Source organism: Zootoca vivipara, chromosome 1, assembly GCF_963506605.1.
Source record: "Zootoca vivipara chromosome 1, rZooViv1.1, whole genome shotgun sequence".
Lineage (NCBI taxonomy): Eukaryota > Metazoa > Chordata > Lepidosauria > Squamata > Lacertidae > Zootoca > Zootoca vivipara.
The window spans coordinates 119,257,462-119,282,639 of record NC_083276.1 but is presented as its reverse complement, the minus strand read 5'-3'; the positions used below and the strand labels follow the sequence as shown (position 1 = coordinate 119,282,639).

Here is a 25,178-nt window from a genome sequence, read left to right as displayed (position 1 = left end):
TCCGAGAGCATTAAAAAGTCTCCAACTTGTGCTGGAAGAACACAAGAGTACATTTTTGGGCAGAGCATTGCGAATAAAGCTTCTCACTGCTCATTACCCACCTGATTTTAGAGATGGAGAGCAGGAGACTCTGATGAAGATCTCAAGGTATGGGTAGATACATGCAGGAAAGAGAGGTCCTTTAGGTACCCAGATCCTGACTCGTGTGGGGAACCTATAGGTTTCTAGTTGTTGATTGACTCTGATTCCCACCATCCCTGACTGTAGGATATGTTGACTGGGGCTGATAGGAGATGGCATCTAACAACATCTGAAGGGGCCACAGGTTTCTTCATCACCATCTTAAGTCATGACAGCTGGAACTATGTTCATGTAAAAGGAGATCTCTCCCTGCACACACACACCCCGACTGTGTACTATTGGTGGAGCACAGATAGATTCATTTTGAAGGGGAGAAAAGACAAGAACCAGAATGCACACACACATACCCACCCACCCGCTGTACATCTGGAAGTTTGCTCCCTCTTGCAGCAAAGCTTCTTTCACCCATATCCATGACCAGGCTTTAGGTAACCGCACTGTTTAGCATTTAATGCTAAAAGAGATTTTCAGGATTTCTAATAATTTGGGACCCCCCCTTCCTCTTGCATAATGTCATCATGTGTTTTATGTAGAATGTTGAAAAGCATTTTCTCCGCACAATTTTCTTTATTATCGTGCTGTCAGAAATAACATTTGTTTCCAACCCTGCAGGGTCAAAAAGGAGAACCTGGAATTGTGCCAGTGGTAAGTTGTTGTTGGGTTTCTTTGTTTTTGGTTTCCATTTTAATTTTCACTGACATGACTCTTTACGGGGCGTAGTACGTAAAACAATTCATCTATTAGAGGCATTTTTGTTCCATCTTTTGGTACTTTGATTGCCCCCACCCCCTAACCAAAGATAGGTAGCAATAAAACAATAACTGTTGACAAATGACGGCATGCAGTAATCAGTAACTTGTGTGTCAAGGCCTTGTGACCCCTTTGCCTCTGATATATTTAAATATAGTAAAATAACCAGACAGGACAATGAGTATAAGTGAAGAATGGGTCAAGTAGACCACAACTTTATTTATTGCAGATGTGAAGGTTTGGGCTTAGGCATTGGGTATACCATTTTAAATCCAGCAGCTCCTCATTGATCGCTTTAATGGAATACCCTTTCCCATGGAGGGGCAGGCAGAGGCTACAACCTCTCCTCGATCCAAGACAAAGCTGCACAAAGTTGTGACGATTGCTACGAGGAACGAGAAAACCACAGGGCCAGGGCCAATTTGCCAAGTGGAAAAATTCCTGCCTGGCCCCAGTGGCCAACAATGTTTATAATAAGGCCAAGCACTGAGAGATGTGTGTCTGTGTGGAAAATGAAAATACATCGCTGCCAGATAGCTTTTTAATGTACTAAGAGTGTTTCGTTTTTCATTTCCGGCTCTTGCTCCTTCTGCAGAAAATCTGTGGAAATGTTAATGGAGTCTGTCAGACAAAGAGAGAGGATTCTTGCCGACAGTCATGCTGCAAATTACCACAAAATACATGATACACATCGCTAAGTTGTGATCTGTTATTAAACTTGTCCTCTGTCTTTAGGTTACAGGTATTCGAGGTCGGCCCGGACCAGCTGTAAGTAATCACTAACTCCAGCATTCTTTAAAGAATGTGGAATATTCTCCCAGTATGCACTTTCTTCTTATCTTTGGCAGCTGTTCTGATCTCTTACTTTCAGAGTTGGTTATTGCATCTTCCTTCTAGAGCAATGCTGAATAGCCATGCTATAGTTTTTATTTATATGGTTGTTAGTGGTTGCTGTGCATGAGGTCTTTTATATAGATTTCCCAATCTGTTTTCATTTCCTATTGCTCTTCCTGCACTTTAGACTTCACATATAATACTTAGGAAAGACGGCTTTTTTCTGTGCTTCTCTGTACTTAGATAGTCCCCAGTGCCTGTTTACCCTTCCAGACATGTGTGAGTGTTTGCATTTGCAAACATGGCGTAGGGACAAGGAAGTTGCTGCAGTAGGGTTGCAGGATGGGGGCGGGGCGGGGAGAGTTAAGCCATCTCTCCCTCCCTGATGCTTCTGTGCAACTCTGCCCCTCTCCCTAACATCAGCTGCCACCTGAGCTTCATTGCACTCATTGGGAATGTAACATTTGGTCTCACCTTGAGTGGAAGTGAAAGATCTCAGATCCAGAGTTAGGAGAAAAATAGCTTTCAGCGGGCATGCAAAAATCACATTGTCAGGCAGCTCAGAATGGCTGGCTTGCTTGTGTTTCCCCATAGCCATCTGGTTTGCCACTGTGAGAACACAATGCTGGCCCAGATGGGCCCTTGGCCTGATCCAGCATGTCTCTTCTTATATATTCGTTCCAGAACTTTTGTAAAGTTCATTTAAGTTGCTGGCTTCTTGTCCCCATCTGCATACCTGTCAACTGTCCCCACTGTGAGCAGGACATCCCAGAATTACAGAAGCAATTGGATCTTGGGTTGTCTCATTTCGGCTCCCGCAAGAGTGTGGCCTTCACAGGTGCCTGTTTTTGTGGGTCGTACCCTTGATCACCTGGCTTCCGCAAGAGCACAGCCCTGAAAGATGCACATTTTTTGGGGGGGCGTGATCTCACCTAAGTCTCATGATTTTCTCACATGCCCTGATTTTCCTCTGGGGGATATTGGAGCGTATGCATCTGATGTTTAACCAGTGGTCTCTGGACAATTCTACATGTGCTTTCCCTTTAACCCTCAATAGTGAACTTTTTAGGGGAAAATGGGCTATAGTTTATGGCAGTGGCTTCCAAGCACTCTGCCTTCAGAGAGGACATTCCATGTTGGCTCTTTTGCTGAGAAACTGCTGTGCATCTGCCACAGAACTCTAGCCTGAAGATTCTGGAGCAGATTTATGACCCACCATCAGTTCATGTGATCAGTCTTGTTGGGATTCACTGCTGTCCTGCCTGAACTGAGAACAAGACCTGGAGAACATGGCCAACATTCCTCTGTGGCTTCATATTGCCGCAGAAGATTAGTAGTGCCGGGTGAGCTGCTGTTCAGGGAAGCTTACCTGCTATTACCAAACTTCTCACTGACCAACTCCTGAGAAGCTTACAAGGCTCCATGGAACACAGTTTGAAAACCACTGTGGCAATGCAGTCAATCGCAGAAGACCCAGATGCATGGAGCCAGATGAGAGCAGTTTCAACGTTAACAAGACAATGAATCCATGTTTCATGCAAGAGATAATTATTTAACTTCCAAACTGTGCTGTGCTCGTTATGCTATTTCAAAATGTATGCCTATGTCCCTAACAGTTCTAATTGTTGGTCTAGGGGCCTCCAGGATCCCAAGGACCAAGAGGAGATAGAGGACCAAAAGGAAGACCTGTAAGTTGTTAACATATTCTTTCAAGAACCTTGTTTAATATATTATGTTCTCCACACTTGCAGAGGGCATGGTACCCCAGATTGACCTCCTGTTGGAAGGAAAGATTACTGGATGCATACAGTATCTTGTAATGCTTGGTCTATTTGCGAATTTATTTGTAAATATAAATGCATTGCATAGCTGGACCAAAACAGAGAAGGATGAGTCAGGTAGAGAAGGATGAGTCACCATCCCCAACGATGGTCAGGAAACTATCCTTTGATCAATCAATTGCTGGTAAAGTGTCTAAGGAGCTTGAAAAAAGGCTAGATGAAATGCAAATAATCTGCCTTCTACAACTTGGTACCAAATGTGCCCTTAGTGTCTTTTTTCAGTGCAGAGCTGCATTTTGAAGTAGAAAATGTATATTTCTCCCATTGCTTCATGATCACGTCAAGCAAGGTTCCTGGCACAAATTGGCCAAGTGATTGTATGGAATGTTTGCGGTTCAAATTCTGTAAGAGATTGGGGACTTGGCTCTGTCACAACTGAAGTAGGCTAGGGTTTTAAAGCTGTCTCAGATCCTTTAGATCGGGGGTGCTAACCAATGAGGTGCCCTCTAGATGTCGTTGAACTACAGTTCCCAACAACCCAGTGGCGGAATGGGTCAGTGCATCTGGCTGATAACCAGAAGGTTGGCGGTTCGAGCCCACTCAGGTACAGCTGTGGGGGACGATTCCTGCATTGTAGGGGGTTGGACTAGATGACCCTTGGGGGTCTCTTCCAACTCTTCAGTTCTGTGATTCTATGGCTGGCTGGGCTATAGGGAGTTGTGGTCCAACAACAGGGCCCCACGTTGACTGCTCCTGCTTCAGACAGGGGCAGCTTTGTAGGACGGGCTGATGGTTGGGCTGAGGATGCAGCGGATAGCAAAGATAAGGGTCATTGAGTTCGGGGGCAAGCTGTCTGAAGGAGAGGTACAGAATAAACAATGAACTGGGAATAACGGAGCCTGAGGAAAGAGGAGGAGGAGGAGGAGGCTTGATGAAAAGGGCAGAGAAGACAGGGAAAGAGTTAATGAGAGACAGGGCTCTGAAAAAACCTTGCAGAGCTTTAAGGTCATGATGGTGCTGTGGTGGTGGTGGTGGGGGGGGAGTAGAGAGACAGGAATGCTAGGGAAGATGACTAATAGGCAGGATGACTAAAAAGGAAAGCTAGGGAAAGAAGCAGTGGCTGAAAAGATGAGTCCTGAGGAAACAATGGGTGGTGGAGACGAGGAGATGAAATAACAGAGCCAAGGAGAAATGTAAGAAGGAGGCACAAGCACACAGGACCTACGATCAGGAGGGAATGTGTTGTATGGGCTGGAAGGAAGCAGGCAATGATGTCTTGGAAGACTGGTGACTGTGGGCCAGGAAACAAGGGGATCTAGGATTGCTAAAACCTACTGTCTAGACCAGGGTGAGGAGGAGCCTATGGATCCAAATACTGCTGAACTACAACTCCCATCAGACCAAGCAAGCATGGCCAATGGCCAGGCATGATGGGGGGGTTGCAATACCAAAGGACCAAAGTTTCCCCACTCCTGGTCTAGACCTTGGCAAGGCTAGCATACCTTTAAGAGTTACAGAGAAAGGGAATTCCTTTAGCCACTTGTGGGTTGGACCATTAGGAGCTGGCGATGTTAAGGGAGCAAGGAGGGCCAAAAGACTCTACTGACTGTCTCTCTCTCTCTCTTTCTCTGTGTGTGTCTGTCTGTGTGTTGAATTTCACATATTGATTTGAACAAGCCATCCAGTTCCTTGGCTGCAAGCACTTTGTAATGTTGTCATGTTTCCCAAATCTATTTTAGGCATTGAGTTAATGAGGAAGCAATGCAAGAATAATAGTGTGTTATAGTGCCATCTCGTGGTTCTCCTTAAGCAACTACACTATTGCAATCTGCACTGCATTTTGTGACAAGTTGTCCTAAGAAGCTGCAGGGTTAACCTCTAGCTAATGCTTATTTTAAAAAACTCCAATCTTTTGTCTCGAGGCAGCGATCCACCAGTGCAGTGGAAATCTAATATTCTTCATTTTAAACTTCCTGCTTCATTTTAAACTTCTTTTTAAGGCTGAGGGTAAATATCAGTCTTAACCCCTTGGTATGGTGTTCAGCTTTATACCCCTTGATTTCGTCCTGAAATAGAAGGAATTTAGGCTTGTTCACACATTCCACTGAAGGCAAGCACAAGTTGTCTCTTCACATGTGCAAGTGCTTGTGTGAAAGGCTGTACACTTGTTGATTTGTTGTGTACATACAGGTAGACAAACCGTACACTCGTTGAATGCAGTGTGTGAACACCCCTGTAGTCATAAGGGAATACAGTGCAGTCCATGCTTCAGATAACCTGCACTTGAAAAATACTTTAGAGATGGGACATTTCTCGGAGAACACTAACACCAAACTTGCTGGCTGCGAGGCAACACCTAAGCCCTCTTCACACAACAATAACTGTGGATATGATGAAATTGTGGAGGGGAGGGGAAGCGGATTTGAACCAACGGGTCCTGTCACCAACCTCCATTTATTGGGGCACCAGAGGGGCGGAACACCAATGGTTGCACAGGGTTTTAGACTCTGCACTGAGAACCTGCAAGCTTTTCCCAGATTTTCTGAATGCATGTGTCGCGGTCACTCTGACCTGCACATCACCCCCGGACGTTTGACGGTCTATTGATGATGTGCCAACGACAAGCTGAATACTTTCTGACACACACACACCTCAGACCAGGATAATGTAAAACAAAACAAGAGGATTTATTGTATGTTCATAAGCGTATTGGTTACAGTACAAAGCTTAAATGGTTTCAAATCACAGATGGATCCTATACCGGCCTATTACCTCTAAATATTAATTACCGGCCTATTACCTCTAAATATAACTAATAATAATTATCAATAATCTCACAACGCTGTATCCTGTCTGACTATCTCACTATCTGTCATCCACCTCAATAATAAAGCAGCTCTTATCTTCACACCAACTCTAACCAACAACTCCCTTCAACAACCCCTACTGACTCCAGGGGTGGGGTTTTTATACTCCCCCAGAGCCCTTCCCCCTGGGTTCTTAGAGTTCTATTAGGATTAACCCTCTATAACCTGGCTAACTTTAAGGCTGATCGCTACAGCATTATTTAGAGGCTGGTGGGATGAGGTTGGTAGATACTAGATGAGCAGTAGCACGATCCCGGGGGTTCCAGGCACTCACCCAGGGTCTGTGTTCCTTTGGAGAATTGAGACACGGCGGATACTGTCGTAGCTTTAAGAAATATGGTTTATTCACCTATTTACACCTTCAGTCTGTAGGGAGGAAGTCCAGATTCTACAGCATGGTTGTTTCAAGAAGGGCCTGTTCTCCCACAGCAGTGCAGCCCTGGAGTCCAAGGCATCTCTCCCAGCCAGCCTTCATCCGGCCTGCCCAACATGGATCCTAAGCTTTTTTCTCCCCCTTCTTCCTAGCACACCTTGCTTTAAAGGCTATTTTTTTCCTGCCCCACGCCCAGTTCCCCTTTCACATCCCCAGTCTCTCTTCACACCTCAGGGCAAAGGAGGACGATAGTTCTCTTGCATTGCCAATAGCCCTCAATGGCCCCGTATTGTTTCTTAATGGCCCTTGCTTGCAGTGGCGGAGCTTCAAGCTCCGCCGGCGGGGGCAAGGCTGGTGCCCATTCTGGAGGCGGTGCACACCTTCCGGATGGGCAGGGTGTGCGTTCTGGGGGTGGGGCACGCCTCCCAGAGGGGTGGGGCGCACGTTCCAGGGCTGTGGCGCGCCTCCCGGAGGGCCATGGTGCACCTCCCAGGGGCATGGCGCGCCTCCTGGAGGGGCGTGGCGTGCGTTCTGGGGGTGGGGCGCGCCTCCCGGAGGGGCGTGACATGCGTTCCGGGGGCGTGGCATGCCTCCTGGAGGGGTGTGACACACGTTCCGGGGGCGGCCCGCCCCTACCACCCCTATCTTCTTACGCCCCTGCTTGCTTGGCCAGGTCACTTTGCTTAGGCTAGCTCTGAAGCTGGTATTTCTCCCTTCACATTTCAAATAATCAAAATCCTGCCATTTATTAATTTCTAGGATTTAGGGGTCTCCTCCCCCCCTCCCAATCTATAACAATATTTAGAAACCAATGTTCAGTTTTGTTTTGTTTCGTTTTGATCAAAAGATGGTACACAGCATGACCACTGCAAGTTTCAGAATGCCTCAGATTTCTGTTGTGGTTATGTTATTTTGGCTGGCCTCTCAATCTCGATATTTAACACTGAACAATGGCACCTTGAGAAGCTTTCATTTGACAGAATGTGCCGTGTGCTTCATTTCATCTGTGGGAGCCTACCTTCTTCTTGAGTCAGAATCTCTCACCTGTCCGCAATATTTCTACATTCCTAGTTGTGTTTTTTTTAAAAAAAACAAAACAAAAACAAAAAACCCACACATAAAATACACTTGGTCCTGTGCTGCAAGTGAGAGGAAGATGAGGTGAAAAACACGAAGGGGAAGCACATTTGTAATTCATATCAAAAGGCCACCCCTTCCTATTGAAGATGCTGCTGGGCAGTACTTATCCATTCTCCTCCTGGTCTCTCATACTCGGCTACTAAGTGACTCGTCCATTCAAAGTCAAAATGGCAGAGCCCTGTCGCAAACAAACAAGGCTATGAAGTGCGTGGAGGTTACCTCAGACGAGTCACCTCAGATTTTATTCCAGACAGCTCCATGAAATATTTCTTCTGTTTTCCTCATTCCTCCCCTGCCTCACTGTCACCCAAACAGCCTGTTGGCTATATGCCTAGTGCTGAAAAAGAAGCTATCGTGCGGAAATATGTTGTTATAAATCTGGGACCGTGTGCCACGGAACCCAAGAAGTTCCTCTCAATTTGCACCAGTGTGAGTGAAAAATGATAAGAGTGGAGTAAATGACAATCTGGGGAAAAACCGGAATTGCTGTTTGCTCTGACGGAGCCCTAAAGAGCTCCCTAAATCTGTTTCGTAGGGTGCCTTAACCCTATGGAGCAGATTTAGAGGGAGGTATAAAGGGCCGGGAGGGAGAGTGGGAATTGGTGAATATTGCCTCCCACGCCCCTTGCCACTGATTCCTTCCACTGATTCCTTCCTTACTCCCGGAGAATTATAGATGTCTAAAATCTTGGCATAATTTTGCAGCTGCCCCTTACTTATCTGACATCACTAACAAAGCCTATAGATGGGCCTTTTCCAGAGCCCGTTTTGAGGCAATGCCCTCAGCTGTGCTGCATGGCAAATTTATGCGGGTACCAATTCATGAGCGCCTTTGCCCCTGCATGTCTAACAAGGTAGAATCTGTCACTCATATCCTTTTATTCTGCGAATTTTATAGTGAAGAACGAGCTTAACTTATTTTACCCCTTTTATCAAAATTTACACCCTTACAATATTACTTGGAATTCTCCTCCAAAACCTTACGAAAATTCCTTCTGGAATATTCCTCAAGTCAGTTTCATATGATGTGGCCAAATTTTGCACTTTAGTTATTAAGAAACGTAAATCTCTTTTATTGAATAACATATTGCAAATTCCCTTTGTGTAATTGTTTTTTTCTGGTGATGTTATTGCTGATTTTCTTTTGTTTGGAATTACAGTATTCTGTATTGCTGGCCTTTGCTGTAATAAAACTAAAGTGAACTGAACTGACCCAGCCTTAATTGACCACATGACCTAATAAAGGCACCTGTTGCTGGGGGAATTTTTGGCTGCCTAGCAACTTGTTCAAGACTATTTTCAAGTGCCTTCTAGAATATTTCAACAGACTCCATGTGAGGGTTGAAACTTCTGGAATTGTGGCTATACTGCTATCATTGCCTAGGTACCTTCAGTAACAAGAAGGGCTCTCTGTATTCGGCATGCACGTGCCGAACTGGCGTACAAATGGTTAGCTTTGTGGGTCTGTTTAGGTTCTGCAAATACCTGTACTGATTTTTACTGCTTCTCTTTTTAGGGTGCACGTGGTCCTCCAGGAATAGATGGGGAACCTGGTATACCTGGACAGCCTGGCGACCCTGGGCCTCCTGGTCAACCATCCACAGGGCCAGATGGAGTGGGCAGAGTAAGTGACGTTTGTTTTGGGCACTGTAAGAAGAGAAATTTGGAGTGGTAGCAGCATGCAGGCTGATGTTTGAACTTCAGGATTTCAAACTTACACAATAAATGTAGAAATGTTTTGAATTTTCGGTTGGTTTCAGTTTAATCTTGCCTTTGGATGGAGACCTAGGGTGGATCCATACACAGGGGGAAAACGCTATAAATAAGTCAGAAATTAAATGGTCTCGGCGGCCGCTCCCAGTCACCAGTTTAGCTGCCGCATTCTGGATTAGTTGCAGTTTCCGGGTCACCTTCAAAGGTAGCCCCACGTAAAGCGCATTGCAGTAGTCCAAGCAGGAGATAACCAGAGCATGCACCACTCTGGTGAGACAGTCTTAGAGGAAGCAATTCCAAGTGGTATGAGGCATGACAATGACCTGACCTCTTATGTACCGTATTTCCCTGTCTATAAGACGCCTCCATCTATAAGATGTCCTCTATTTTTGGGGCCTCAAAATTTAGAAAATAGGGGAAATTGAGCTTTTGGGGGGCATTATTTGGGGGGAATGCCGAAAATCGCTCACCCACCAGAACGCAGCACACAGCCGCTCGCGCAGATTACAATTGCCGCTTACAATCTCGGGCTCGTACTTCGTTCTGACGGGTGAGCGATTTTCAACATCCCCCCCCCAAACAATCAACCGCCCAAGCGCCGCTTAAAAACTCAGGCTCGTGCTTCGTTCTGGCAGGTGAGCAATTTTCAGGATTGGCCACTTGATTGTTGTGTGTGTGTGTGTGTGTGTGTGTGTGTGTGTGTGGAAAATCCCCAAAATCGCTCACCGCCAGAACACAGCACACAACCGCTTGCGTCGCAGCTGCCTGATCACCGTCGTTAGCCCTCCTGTTTGCCGCTGTGGCAGCCAATAGACAGCTGCCCTTGTCGCAGCTAGCAGGAGCGTGATTGCCGGCCGCTGGCGGCGATCAAGGAGCTGATAGGTGGTTTCTGCGACGCAAGCCCGAGTTTTTAAGTGGCGATTGGTCGCTTAATTGTTGGAGGGGGGGGGGAGATGCCGAAAATCGCTCACCCGTTGGAACGAAGTGTGACCCCTAGCTTGTAAGCGGCAATTGTAAGCTACGCGAGTGGTTGTGTGCTGCGTTCTAGTGGGTGAGCGATTTTCGGCACACCCCCCCCAACAATTGAGTGGCCAATCACAGCGTACAATCTTGGGGTCACACCAAAAAACCATTTGTGTCTCCCCCCTTAGTACTACCCATGTATAAGTCGAGCCTAAATTTTGAACCTCATTTTTTGGTCAAAAGAAGCTCGTCTTATACACAGAAAAATCCGGTACTTCAGAAAATTACCATTTCTGAGATGGAAATGCCAGTTTCCTTATATGTCTGGAGATATATATATATTTATTTTTGGTCTGGCATCCATTATGCCATCTATTCTGCTTAAAAAGAATGATGTGTTTTGCTCATGGGTGAAACCTCATGAGCATGGTGTCAATCAGAAAATCCAGATTGACAGCAGCTTTGTAGTGCCAGAGTGTGAGGGTAACAAACAATGATTTACAGAGAAATCCTTTACACTTCTACTCAGAAGTAAGTCCCACTGAGTTCAGTAGGGCTTACTCCCTGGAAAGTGTGTATGGGATGGCAGCCTTAAATACCTACTTACATTGATATTTACCCCAGCCTCTTGTGACTTGCAGAAAGTTTAATCAGTGCTGGTTTAATTATAAATTATTCCTTTTTAATTAAGTTTGAAATTATTCTTGATCATGGCGTGTGTGACATCCTTGAGAGGGAACAGGGTTTCTCGTGGGCTTGGGAGATAACAGGGTAAGTTTTTTAAAAACAAGCAGAGCCTGGGATAATTCAATTCATGCTCATTTTTCAAACTCTTGACTCCCAAAGCACAACGTGAGGATAAGACATTTTCCTTTTAATTAAACTTGGCATACCTTTGGAAACAAATGAAATGCAGGTGATGGCAGAATGAATTTTGAAGGCAAATGATTAATGGACTTTGGAATGGATGATCTTAAGGAAAACCTTAGCGTAACAAAGCTGAGGCTGCTGTCTAGAGGTCAGTAAGACTGAAGGAATCATGGAGTCAAAGAACTGTAGAGTTGAAGGGGATGCTGAGGATCATCTAGTCCAGGCACCCCCAAACTGCGGCCCTCCAGATGTTTTGGCCTACAACTCCCATGATCCCTAGCTAACAGGACCAGTGGTCGGGGAAGATGGGAATTGTAGTCCAAAACATCTGGAGGGCCAAAGTTTGGGGATGCCTGATCTAGTCCAACCCCATATGCAGCTGTCCTGTACGGGGATTGAACCTGTAACCTTGGTGTTATTAGCACCATGCTCTAACCAACTGAGCTACCCAGGCTTCGGTACAATTTTGAAGCAATGCAGCCTTCTCTAACGTTGTGCTCTCTGGGTGTTGTTAGACTCTAGATCCCATCAGCTCTAACCAGCATGGCTGATGGCCAGGGATGATGGGAACTGTAATCCAACACCATCTGGAGAGCACCAGGTTGGGGAGGCCTGATGATAAATGATACAGGAATCACAGTATGGTGAGTTCAACATTCAGTTTTGAGGATTGGGGGCGGGGCCAGAAGCCCCGGTCCGAAACTCAGATTGAAAAGACGAGGCCAAAGAAGAAGAAGAAGAAGAAGAAGAAGAAGAAGAAGAAGAAGAAGAAGAAAAAGAAGAAGAAGAAGAAGAAGAAGAAGAAGAAGAAGAAGAAGAAGAAGAAGAAGAAGCAGCAGCAAACATTTCACTCCTAATGACTGTAAAATTTGCAGTGAAATCCTAGACATGCTTATTCAGAAATAAGTCCTACTGAGTTAAATGGAACTTAAACCCTTGTAAGTGTGCAGGGATGAGTTTCTTGAGTACCTCGCTTTACTTTTATGGTTGCAAGTTGTTTTAAATTGCTTTTAGTGTAGTTTTTAATGCTGTGACCTGCCATGGAGTGAAGGGTGGGTTATAAATATATTGTCGCGGTTGCTGTTGTTGTTTTTATTATTTTCATTCATACCTGCAAAAAAACCAAACAAACCACACACACCTTTTGGGATTTACCTTGAGGTTAATGGTTATTCTTCTTATGATTGCAGCCATTTACATCTCAGATGGCAGGCCTGGATGAAAAGTCCGGGCTTGCTGGCCAAATGGGATTCATGCCCGGAGCAGTGGTAAGAATATATTTTTAATCTGTATATTTGTTGGCTACAGGATTTCTATTCCGCCTTTCCATTTTCAAAGTGAAGCGGCTAAGTTGGCCAACAACAAGAATTTTTAAAACAACAGCCACCCAGTAAGGCAACATAGGATACAATGGATGGTATCCAAATAAATTATACAGTTGTACCTTCGTTCTCAAACTTAATCCATTCTGTGAGTCCGTTCGACTCCCGAAAACCAAGGCGCAGCTTCCGATTGGCTGCAGGAGCTTCCTGCACTCAAGCAGAAGCCAAGTTGGACGTTCGGCTTCCGAAAAATGTTCGCAAACCGCAACACTTACTTCCAGGTTTGTGGCGTTTGGGAGCCGATTTGTTCGACAACCTCAGCCGTTCGAGAACCAAGGTACCACTGTACTCAGATTATACTTATTGAAATAAATGAATTTCCTCTTTTCTTATTCCGATGAGGTTTGCTATTACTACTCATTATACATTATACAGCAGCTCCACAAGCCACATGGCATCTACTTTTGAAAGGGGATCCAATTTGTACTGTGTGAGATGTATTTGTGGGCACGTGTGTCTGTGTTTTGACACCCATAATGGCTTCATTGAATGACGTACAAGCATTTGTAAAACAAGAAAATGTTAAATAACTGTTTAGATTACTAATAGCTAAATATCGGGAAACAGCTAAAGCTCTATCTACAGAGGAGTGGTATCAGAAAAATGTGGTTTGTTCAGATACTGGAGGAGCTGTTTATAAAGTCCTAGAAAGCTAGATTCCCTCATGTAGCTGTTGATGAACAAGCTTTAGAGTTATATTTTTCTTTCTTTCTCTCACTCCATTTAGTGTATTTCAAATTTAATAATAGTAGTAATTATTATTATTTATTTATTTATTTTTATTTATACCCCTCCCTTCCTGGTTTAAAAACTGGGCTCAGGGCGGCTAACAGTAAATACAAACATTGATTAAAATGCGACTTAAAAACAGCATGGAAACAGCATAAAATACAACATAAATGCAGCATCAATGTCAATAAAATTCAAAAATTCAGGGATCATTTTTTGGGGGGGAACCCCCCAAATAAAGACATTTATGAGACAAATTAGGAGTGATCATGACAACCACAATGCCCACCATGCTCACATGACAAAAATAATAATAATAAAAAAATTGGCAAGATGGTGTCCTGGATTTTGGCTTCAAAGTATTTGAGGGGATGAGAAAGAGAGAGAGAGAGAGAAAATGAATTAGCAAAATGGAAATACAGTACAGGACAAACTCTGTTCTGTATTAAATCAATACATGACACAAAGCATTTTACATTAAAATCCAGGACAAACCTGTATTATACAGGAAGGCTGGCAACCCTAGTATTGAGGAACAGCCATGTAAGCTATCACCTTTAGTACTACAGATCAAGTCCAGGTTTATCTTTTATGACACAGAGCACATATAGCAGGATGCTTTGCATGGTCATACTGTAAAGCGTTTGATTCCTTTTTTAAAAAGCCAATATGTTTAACAAGGGTTTGTTTTCTCTCACAGGGTCCTGTGGGTCCACGGGGGCCTCAAGGTCTGCAAGGACAACCTGTAAGTGGACTGATAATTTAAAGTATAATTGGTAGCATTTGGGGACAATAGTAGACAATGGTTTATCATTTGCATGAGTGTGCTACAGTCAACTTTAGGAATGTGTTATCTCCCACTCCCAATGAACTTCCTTCCTTCCTTCCTTCCTTCCTTCCTTCCTTCCTTCCTTCCTTCCTTCCTTCCTTCCTTCCTTCCTTCCTTCCTTTCAAATAACTGCTGTTTAGCATAGCATCAGAACTCTTCTGTTAACTATGGCTAGTTGAAGCAAGGAAATTTCCTAACTCATATCATGAATTTGGCTTGTTTTGGTAAACCTTTGCTAAGTTTAGCGACTGTTTGTCCATGTTTTTAAACAGCAACAGCAACAAACATTTTATTATTTATATGCCACAAATCTGACTTGGTTTCCCCAGCCACTCTGGGTGGCTCGCAACAAAGTATTAAAAACACAATGGAACACCCAACATTTCAAACTTCCCTATATAGGCACTTAATATCAAGCTGCAGTTAAACAAAAATGAAGTGAAAGGGACTTTTTTCAATAGAACTGCTTTGCCTAATCCCTGCTCCATTACTGCCCAAGTTTTATCAGTGACATCCTTTGGATAATGATAAAAGTATTGGCTGCTAGTTTTCTCATTACTGGAAACGATTCTTGTCGTCACGTACAGTTATTTGCTGCTGTGCTCATATTGCTGCCTCTCCCTTCAAGAAGCCGAGAGTAGCTTCCACGGCTTCTCCAAGCAGTCATCTGCCAAGATGTGGACCACCCTGAGATCTGCTTATAAGCATTATAAAAACCTGTATGAGTTGGAAATAGATTCATAGACAATGCAAGATATGTCACATCGTGTCTTTCCTTGTCTGATAGATTTCTCCGATTCCTAATGTATATTTTCTCTGTTTTAGGGTGCTCAAGGCCCTTCTGGCCCTCCAGGTGAACACGGGGATCCCGGGCCAATGGTAAGGTCAAGGATGCTTCTACCTACCTAAATGTTAAGGGGGTAGGGAGAGAAAGGTGTACTGCAATGAAATGAGGTGTTGTAAGTTCTGCTAGTGGCACCACAAATTTGTGAACCAAATTTGGGGAAACATTTCCTCTCAAGACAGTGAAGCTTTGCTTATTGTTTAAGTTTTTCAGGTGTTCTGATTTCATGAGGGAGCAATCTATTCCTCACCCCAACCCATACCCGGAATTGTTTACGGTAATTTGTTGATTTAATAGTGCATCCTTTATCTTGGTAGGGGCCAGCTGGTGTTCGTGGTCCAGAAGGCCCTCCGGGGAAACCTGGCGAAGACGTAAGTTTTAAAATGCTTACCTTTCAGATTTGCCAATGATCTGCTAATGGAAGCATTATGACGAGGTGTAATCTATTGTACTCCCAAAAACTGGCTTTAGAGAGTGAGGAACGCCATAGAGCAGCTTTTGTGTGGCATGGGTGCTACAGAAGAGGGAATTTGTGATTCCTCCATGCACACAGATTACTGGTAGATTACTAGAAAAATCTGAAACTTGCCATTTTTAATTTCTCCAAACTTGCACAGTGGTACCTTGGTTTTCGAATGTAATCTGTTCCGGAAGACCATTCAACTTCCGAAACATTTGAAAACCGAGGCGCAAAGGGTGGTCTGCAATTTCAACGGAGGAGAAAGAAACCAAACACCTCAGCAAAAGCCATTTCTGACAGATATTGAGTGTATCCAGAAAATGATTAGAGTGAAAGGAGAGTAAAGTCAAGATAGAAGAAGAGATTAAAAAAATAATGAAATGCGTTTAAGCCAGTTGGAAAAATAAAGTAGTGTAAGAATGGCTGGGAGTCAAGTCACTTGGTGGGTGTCCGTGTGGGGTAGGTGTGTAGGTATGTTGATATGTATAGTATAGGTAGGTATTATATAGAGTAATGTGGGTATGTTTTATGCTACGAATATAAGGTAGCGTGTTGTGTATGTTTTGTGTAAATGTAAATGTATGTTTTTTATATGTTAATTTAAAAAAGTTGTGCTGCGTTAAGCTGACATGCATATATTGGTCAGCAAAAGGAAAACTTGAAAAATGTTTTTGGGGAAAAGAAAGATTCAGATATAGATATTTCACAGTGTTGCATCGAACTATATAAACTCCTTTGTTAGCATATATAGATGATTTGTATGTGTGAACGTTACCGATGGATTGCAAAATAAATCTGAACCTTTTTTTTTACCTGTTTGCTCTTCTTAGGGTGAGGCTGGCAGATCAGGACAACCTGGAGAAGTTGGATTCCCAGGATCTCCAGTATGTTCACGAGCATTTATTCATATCAAATCCTGGTGCCTAAACTCCCAATATAGTAGACTACTAGTACACTTAACACCATTGTTGTTGTTGTTTTTTGCTTGACATATAAGCTAAGCAAAACCCTACACAGCACTTTACATTATGGGAAACGCTGATGATTCCAAACATGTTTTTGAATTACCGTGGAACTTATATATATGAATCTTGGGTTTTGGAGCATGTGTAAAGTTCAAAAGAAGGTTTTGAGAGAGAGTACCTGGCTGGTTGGTTCCAGGAAGCAAAGACAGGGGGTGAAGCTTCACATATTTACAAGAACCAGAGACCAGTACATGCCAGCTCCTTAATGGTAACAGGTGGTTGTTTGCCCCGTTCGTGAGATACACTCCATCTTTGATGTCAATACTCTCTGTGACCAATCAGAAATCAACTTAGTAGATCTACCTTCTTAATGACATTGCACTTGAATGTCTAAAGAGCTAGCCAGCCTTTGTGGGGGGAAAAAGCTTAACTTGATGTACCAGTATGTTCAAGAATAAAACAGTGGACGACCATCTATTCAGGATTCACTGTGAGGGTGAGAAATTCCACACACTCTAGGTGGCACTGTTGAGCTACATTGCAATACCGTATAGAAGTTCATTTAAAGAAATGCCATAAAACCATAAATAAAGGAAACAACAACCATATATTTATTATCGGTAAAAGCATATAAAAAAGAAAAAGAAAAAAAATCGCTTTTGGGTCTGTAGTCCTCAAAATGATTTCCCACTAGATTTGTTTAATTAAAGAATAGCCATATATCTCTTTCATTTTGGTAATGAAAAGTCTACCTCTCTTGTGTAAAATAATTCTGTAAGCATTCTAGCTGTTTTTTTTCCATGCATGCAATGGACTCTGTACCTCAGTGGCGGCTAGGGCAAATAGGACACTGCCCCAGTAACCTTGGTCTACCCTCAAGAAGCCCCCATCTGTCAGTCTTATTCCTTCCAACCAGTTCAGGGGGTGGCCCTGCCTGAACTTCCTTGGCCTCCTTGTTCTTACAATTCAGTAGCTTGAAGTCTGCTGACCCCTTCCTTACATCAGACTTGCATCTTGTGTGAACGTAGATGTATAGACTAGGGCCTAGGAACCAGGGTTCAAATTCCTGCTCAGCCCCAAAGCCCACCAGGTGACCATGGAGAGCTCACTGTCTCTCAACCTAACTTGCCTCACATGGTCATTGTGAGGATAAATGGGATACATCTTTTGGGCTATAGCTCCATAGTGGAGCACATCCTTTGCATGTAGAATGTTCCCAAGTAGTGCTGGCCAAAACTGCTGTCAATAAACCCTAGAGAGCTGCTGACCAATCAGAGCAAACAATACTGAGCTACATGGACCAATGGTCTGACTTGGTATATACACCACCTATGTAACTATGAGTTGTTTCTCTTTGTTTCAGGGTGCTCGCGGTTTTCCTGGCGCTCCTGGCCTTCCAGGTTTAAAGGGCCATAGGGTAAGTGTGACCATGTCTGCTTTCCTGGTCAATTTTAGTGTCAGGGACCTGCTGGATGAGGAAGGGGACCCACCCAAGAGCCCACCAGGGAGAAGAGAGAAGATGACGACTTAGATCCCGGATCCTGGTGGTGGGACACTGAAGAGCAGGGACGACGAGCTGGGAGGTTCTAGAAGCAAGGGCTTTGAGCAATCGGGGGGGGGGGTTAGAAGAAGGAGGCCCGTCCAGGATAGAGCTAGAGGCTGAGAGTCACAGTGTGAGTGCAGATTCAGACAGAGAGGAGTCAGAGGTTGCCCTTGCTACCCAACAGCAAGGTAGTCCCTATCCTGCTGGCTCTTCTCCCCATCTGACTCCCTGCCCAAGAAGAGTCCTGCACATGGCTGAGCAATGTGCCAGACAGGCCCCAAAGAGGAGCCCATCCCATCAGCACAACCTTTGTCTGCTTAGGAGGGTTCCAGTGTGAAAGGCTGGAGTGGGATGGGCAGAGTTGGTGGTCCGTTTCAGCAATGTCTCAGCTGGATTAAGGCAAACCAGAGGACTCTACCGTGTTGTTATTTTCTGTTAAATAAAGCTAACTGCATTCCATGCCTCCTGTGTTTCCCTGCCCTGTGGTCAACCAGGCATATAGTGTGTGTGTGTGTGTGTGTGTGTGTGTGTGTGTGTGTGTGTGTGTGTGTTGAACTATTCTTCTTTGAGTATTAAAAATTAAATATTCTTGTACTGTTTATATGTCATAGGGACATAAAGGACTCGAAGGCCCTAAGGGTGAAATGGGAGCCACTGGATCTAAGGTAATGGTTTGTTTTTGGTTTTACAGGGAAATTGCTTGTTTCTGTTGTCAGGAATTTGAAATGATCAGATCTCATGCATATGATAATTAAGGGCAGGATTTTGATGAATGAGCCTCATTAGAGGAAGCCACGTTGCATTTGGTGACAGCAGAAGCTTCTTGCAATGGTTGCCTTACCGCAGCACCATAATGCATAGCGCAGCAGTGTGAATTGCTCCACACATTTCCATGCCACCTACGAACAGAACTGGCAGTAGTGCTGAAACACTTCAGCCATTTGGGGAATACAGAGTATAAACCGCTCTACATATGTTTCGTGGGGCCCATATGGAGTGGCATCAAGTGGCTTTCCTCTGGCAATTGTGAAGTGTAGGCCACCCTTAATCGTTGGTTTACCGTTTTCCCTTGAAATTACACACCAGAAGAAAACACAAAGCAAAATATAGTGTAAGATATAGTTCTCTGATGTAATGAGTTCTTTATCAGTACCAGAAGACTCTCCTCGACCCATGAGGGAGGTTTTCTTTAGCATCTTCCGGTGGGTAGATCTGGTCCAACTCTCCAAAAAAGGCTTCTAGCACAGGGATTCTGAAACCAAATGCCTCATTTGGACGCGTCTGTTGCAGAACCCACTTTTGTAGCTTTATGGTACTTGGAATGCAGATTGCTTTCTTCATTTGCTGCCATTGTTAGGGGGACAGCTGCGTGGGACAGTGGTTTTCCTCTCAACAGTAGAGGTTTACGGGACAAAGCAAATGCATGCTTCAGAGAAGCAACATTATGGGATGCTCTCAGGATGTTTAAAGATCAGTGTGCTTCTGGTAGTATATAAACCAAGGTCTACCCATAAGTAACAGTGCTGCATTTATGCCATACCTGCCAAGTTGCTGTCAGAGAAATAAGGGACCGGGCCGGAAATAGCAGACCGGAAGCAGCACTGCCGCCATTTTGGAACTGGGCAGAGCAGCATCAAAAGTCGCTTTTGAGCATGCTCCGCCCAGTTCCAAAATGGCCGCCGCACCAGAATAAACCGGGGAAAAACAAAAAAACCCATTTTTTCCAGCTAGGAACAGCTGGAAAAATGGGGATTTCCCGGGGAAAACGGGAGACTTGGCAGCTATGATTTATGCATAACATAGTACAAAATGGTATGATGATGTTATCATCTGAGGCTAATTTAAATATTCCTAACTTTTGCATATGCATTTTCTGTGAATTTATAGGGGGAACTTGGTCCATCGGGTCAGATGGGTTCACCAGGCCCTATGGTGAGTGCCATTGGTATTATTTATGGTTCCCATTTTTCCTGCCACCCTGAATGCTTTACTGTTGCGATATCGTGGCAAGCATGGATCCAGTCCAATTGCTGAAGAAATATTGAATTCATGGAAAGTTTTTGGTAATAAATTTTAGGATAAGGGGAGAAATAAAAGATAGAGGATGGGAAAAATTTTGATTTGGAGTAATTGATTAATTATTGGTGGAGGATGGTGGATGTTTTATAGAATATAATACTTGATGATAATGATAAAATGTGTTAGAATGATTTAAGATATAAAATGAAAATTGCTTAATTGAGATTCTAAAATGGACCCAGTGTGGGGGAATTGAGGAAGTCAACAATGTTAAGTAAAAAATGTAAGAACTGTTATGTTTTTCTTTTTCATGTTTTATTTTTGTTTTAAGTCTTTTGTGATTTTATTTTTGTGAATAGTGGAAAATGAATTTTTTGTGTGAAAAAAAAACAATTGCTGAAGAAATATCATAATTACTTTGATCAATCTTCTCTAATGTGGTTTGACTCTGCAGTTCTTATGCATGTTTACAAAAATGAGTTCAATCCCCCCCCCCTAGTAAATATGTTTAGGAGTGATGTCTTAATGTCCTCAGTTGTGGGGAGAATTGTGTGTCAGCTGAACATGCTGGGGAAAGATTGGGTGCGACTGGTTCTCCTTGTCCCATGCCCCTCCATGGATAAAAATTCAGAGCTATTATCATTCTCTGTTGTGCACTTAGCAGCACAGTAACACCTGGAGGACCAGAGTTCCCCCAACTGTATTTATGTCAGGGACCATGTTGAGGAGGGCTGCACTGAGAAGGAATGGTGGGAGCCTCCCCTCCCCTCCCCTACCCCTCCTCCTGATCTGGATCCTGAATCTTCCCAGGAACAGGAGGACAGTATAGATTTAGAACAGTGGTTTGCAGAGGGACATAGTTCAGAAGGCAGAAGCTGGGAAATACTGGATGGGGAACAGCTAGAAGAAGAAACACTGGGAGAGAGAGGGTTAACAGATTCACTGTCTCTGGAAAGCATTCCTTCGCTCTCCCCAAGGTCAGGAAAAGCTCAGAAAGTGGCAGAAAAGAAAGCACACAAAGCATAGAGGGTACAAGCTCAGATTACAAGATGTAGGGGCGATGTAGATTAATAGGAACATATTAATAGGGGTAGGATCCTGAATTGGGAGCACCGCCATTTTAGGAGATGGGTTCTTTGTTCTCTCATTGCGGTTATTAAAGTTTCTAACTGGTAAGAAGACTCCGTTTCCTTTGTTCTGCTTATCTGCTGCCATGGGGGTGGCGTGGGGTGGGGGGAGGAAGCTGATTCCCTGATGCCTGACAATTTACATTACTCAGCGAAACTTGCTCATATCAGTTACTCTTATTCAAGCATGTAAGCACATCCAGACTGATATTTCTAGCCATGATGCCAGTGGGTATGCCTGAAGCCAAAATAAAGGGACGTTATCTTAGTGGGTAAATATTGTCACTTTCAGCCTGATAAAGTGGCTACCAGGTGGAGGTGAATAAAAACCTCCAGCAGTCAGAGGGTAGGACAATAAGGTGCGGAAAATCTTAGAATACCATCTCAGATCAAAGCCACTTCAGATCTTAGGGATTAAGGCTGCAAGCCTAACCACGTCTACTCAGAAGCAAATCCTATTGAATTCACTGGGGCTTACTCCAAGGAAAATGCAGTTAGGATTGCAGCCTTCAGTATCTTTTGGGAGTGATTCCTCTCTCCCTTCCTTAAACAGGGGAGGGATGCAACAACTCCTTCTGTAGAGGAGACTTAGAGGATCGTTTTCCTTATTGTAGTCATTAATAAACCCATTTTTATAGCTAGGTGAATGGGATTGTCTTGCCTGACATTGGAAGCCTAATATATCCTGTCTAGGAATTGATCTGTAATGTTACCTGCTAGATACTGTGCTGTTTATCACTCTTATGGCTTTCTGTTGTTTAGTATATTAATGCTGTTTCTGTTGTCGTGCCTTAAAACCTCAAGCAGATAAAACACATGAAGTAATAAAATAGAGTAAAACAGACAGCACGTGATCCAGAAAAATAATAATGTATATCACGTAGGGTCTTTCACCTGAGACTACTGTTGTAGAACATGATTGCATACTGTTTGAGGTGAAGTTGTAAGTAGAAGGTGATCTCCACTTAACTTTGGCTCACTAGAATGTTTTTTTTTTAAACTCCCTCTTTTGCTGGTTGCAGGGTCCTCGAGGAATGGCAGGAGAAAGAGGACGAATTGGGCCACAGGGAGCTCCAGTAAGTAGTTATTTGCAATGGGATAACCCCAACAGATGCCAATGGGGCGCTCTGCAGTAGGATCCAATGAGTCCCAGCTCCTGAACCCTAACCCTAACCCTAACCCCAACCCCAACCCCAACCCCAACCCCAACCCCAACCCCAACCCCAACCCCAACCCCAACCCCAACCGGTTGTCCTGGTGGTGACAACAATATATTCATTTGCCTGAATAGTGAACTCCCTTAAGTGAAAAAGATATATATATATATATATATATATATATATATATATATATATATGAATGAAAAGGTTACATTGGAATTATCCCCACTCTTATTTTCTCCTATACTTGCTGCTATGGGCTTTGTCCTAGAGCCACCATCATATTCCTCCTAGGTTTCTCCCAAGCTTTCCCAACCTTCTTTTTTTCTTGTTTTTGTTTTCCTCTTAGGGGGGTCGTGGTTCTCACGGTATGCCAGGGAAGCCAGGGCCAATGGTAAGCACCTCTTGTCCATCTTTCTTTGCTCCCATTTGACCCAAGTTGTTTTCAAGTCTGGTCCCATCTAATTCAAATGAGAAAAGAACATGACTCATCCACTGTTCACTGTCAACCTATTTCACACTGTGTTCTGGAAAATGAGCTTCCAGCTAAGGCCAGAACGTTACAAGTGCAACAGATAGCAGGTGTTTTTTTGTGTGTATGCCTTGACGTGAGTGTAAAGGCCCATAGGATGGGGAGTTATGTAGGGTCAAGTAGGCCTGCACTTGTCCCTGCCTCTCCAGAACTGTGCTCCTGCCAGCTTCTTATCAGGCAATGCAACATCAAGGCACATGACCACATGTGCTTTCTTGTTCAGTAGAATGGCATTATCTTTACTTGGTGCTTGGCTTGTGTCACCCCCCTTGCTACCAGGTTTGATCACCACAAGTTAAGGCCTACGATTCTGATTCAGTTTCCCTTTAACGGAATACCCTTAAAGTGGAGGGGCAGGTGATGGCCACACCTCCCTTCCCCAGAACCAGGTTTTACCAATGCCTAACTGCTCTGAAGGAAATCAGCCCTGAATGTTCACTGGGACAGATCCTGAAGCTGAGGCTCCAATACTTTGGCCACCTCATGAGAAGAGAAGACTCCCTGGAAAAGACCCTGATGTTGGGAAAGATTGAGGGCACTAGGAGAAGGGAATGACAGAGGACGAGATGGTTGGACAGTGTTCTCGAAGCTACGAAGCTACAAACATGAGTTTGACCAAACTGCGGGAGGCAGTGCAAGACAGGAGTGCTTGGCGTGCTATGGTCCATGGGGTCACAAAGAGTCGGACACGACTAAACAACAACAACAACCGCCAAACCTTACAAAGTTGTGACGATTGCTACGAGGTAGGCGAAAACCAAGTGGCTGGTGCCAATTTGCCAGGCCCCCTCAACAGGTGACCAACTGAGGTCCATAGTAAGGCCAATATGATGAACGCCTGAAAAGAGGACAGGAGGGCGAGAGATCCGCGAAGCAGGAAACCGAGAGGACGATTTCTGGCCGCGCGACTGCTTAAATGCAGCCAGCCATGTCCCCCGGCCGACCGGATTGGTTGGGCAGGTGCATGACGTGGCCAGGAATCCCCTCTGACGGGGGGGGGGGGGAAGCATTGCTACGCCCCTGCTGTGGATGGGGAGAGCCCGTGGCCAGCGTGCAACACCTCCCCACCAGGAAGCAGAGCGGCCTTCTTGTCAATGCGTAGATTCAAAATGGCCTGTCCAATTTGTTTCCAGCCCAAAATGGCTAAATCCAATTCTGATCATAGTGTTGCAGCAGATAATAACTGGGAGTGCTGCTGTACTTTCACAGCACATTTGAAGCACTCCCCCCCCCTGCCCAAAGAATTCTGGGAACTGTAGTTTACTTCTCACAGTTACCGGTACATTTCCCAGCAACCCTTAACAAACTACAGTGCTCAGAATCCTTTGAGGTGTGTGTGTGGTTGTGTTTTAAAGGCATAGTGTAAACACAGAGTTTTGACAAGCACATGTCACATTTCAGCCAGCCTTTTGTGGCTACTGAACCTGCTCAGTTCTCATTGGGTTATTTCAGGGTTTTTTCTCTTCGGATGTTTATTTTTGTGCTTCTACAAACCTTGGGTTTCCCCCAACCCTGCTGATGCCTTCCTCATTTGTATGTAAGGGCTGACATTTGGGGAACTGGGTTCACTGTTTATCTATATACATGTTGAGCTGTTGCAGTGATACTTTAAGAAAATTCAGTACAAGGCTTCATGGCAAATGATGCTCTCATCTTGAATTAATTTCTGGAACAAATCATACTTCTTACTGAGATTGCCAGGAGAAGCGTCCTTTATAACAAGGCATTATTTTACAGTGTGCGAGCGCCTCTTGTTCTTCCAGAAGGTGCCAAGCCAGCAAAAAGGAAAGGAAAGGAAATCACTGGGGAGCAGTGAACATTTTGAAGTGGCAGTGAATGTTTATGGCTGCTGCCTGTTGCTACCCAAAGATTGTCTAGACAATCTATCTCTTCCGCATAGCCAAAGAAACAAAAAGCACTTCAGAAGCCCTTAAATTTTTTCCCATTATATATCAAGCCAGAAAATATTGGTTAATTCTGTGGAAGTACACGGCGGAGAAATATCTAAGTCTCCCTAAGAGGATGGAAAAAAACTTTTCTGCAAGAAGAGCAACCATAGACACTGCTATTGTCTCAGTATATTAATTTCTGGGTGGGCTGTACTAAAATTAGGAGAGCTGGGCAGCAGTTCACACATGCAGGGGTGACACTTGATG

General features: G+C 44.1%; 1 protein-coding gene across 1 annotated transcript in view; it reads left to right on the top strand.

Moving 5' to 3' along the window:
• Positions 1-25,178, top strand: part of COL5A2 (collagen type V alpha 2 chain) — a 186,812-nt gene that overhangs the window by 89,167 nt on the left and 72,467 nt on the right. Inside the window, exons 4-17 of the mRNA XM_035135854.2 lie at positions 754-786; positions 1,627-1,659; positions 3,360-3,413; positions 9,403-9,510; positions 12,623-12,700; positions 14,244-14,288; positions 15,198-15,251; positions 15,534-15,587; positions 16,507-16,560; positions 18,005-18,058; positions 18,796-18,849; positions 20,072-20,116; positions 22,353-22,406; positions 22,840-22,884. Of these exons, the coding sequence (XP_034991745.1) occupies positions 754-786; positions 1,627-1,659; positions 3,360-3,413; positions 9,403-9,510; positions 12,623-12,700; positions 14,244-14,288; positions 15,198-15,251; positions 15,534-15,587; positions 16,507-16,560; positions 18,005-18,058; positions 18,796-18,849; positions 20,072-20,116; positions 22,353-22,406; positions 22,840-22,884 (765 nt within the window). The remainder of the gene's footprint in view (positions 1-753; positions 787-1,626; positions 1,660-3,359; positions 3,414-9,402; positions 9,511-12,622; positions 12,701-14,243; positions 14,289-15,197; positions 15,252-15,533; positions 15,588-16,506; positions 16,561-18,004; positions 18,059-18,795; positions 18,850-20,071; positions 20,117-22,352; positions 22,407-22,839; positions 22,885-25,178) is intronic.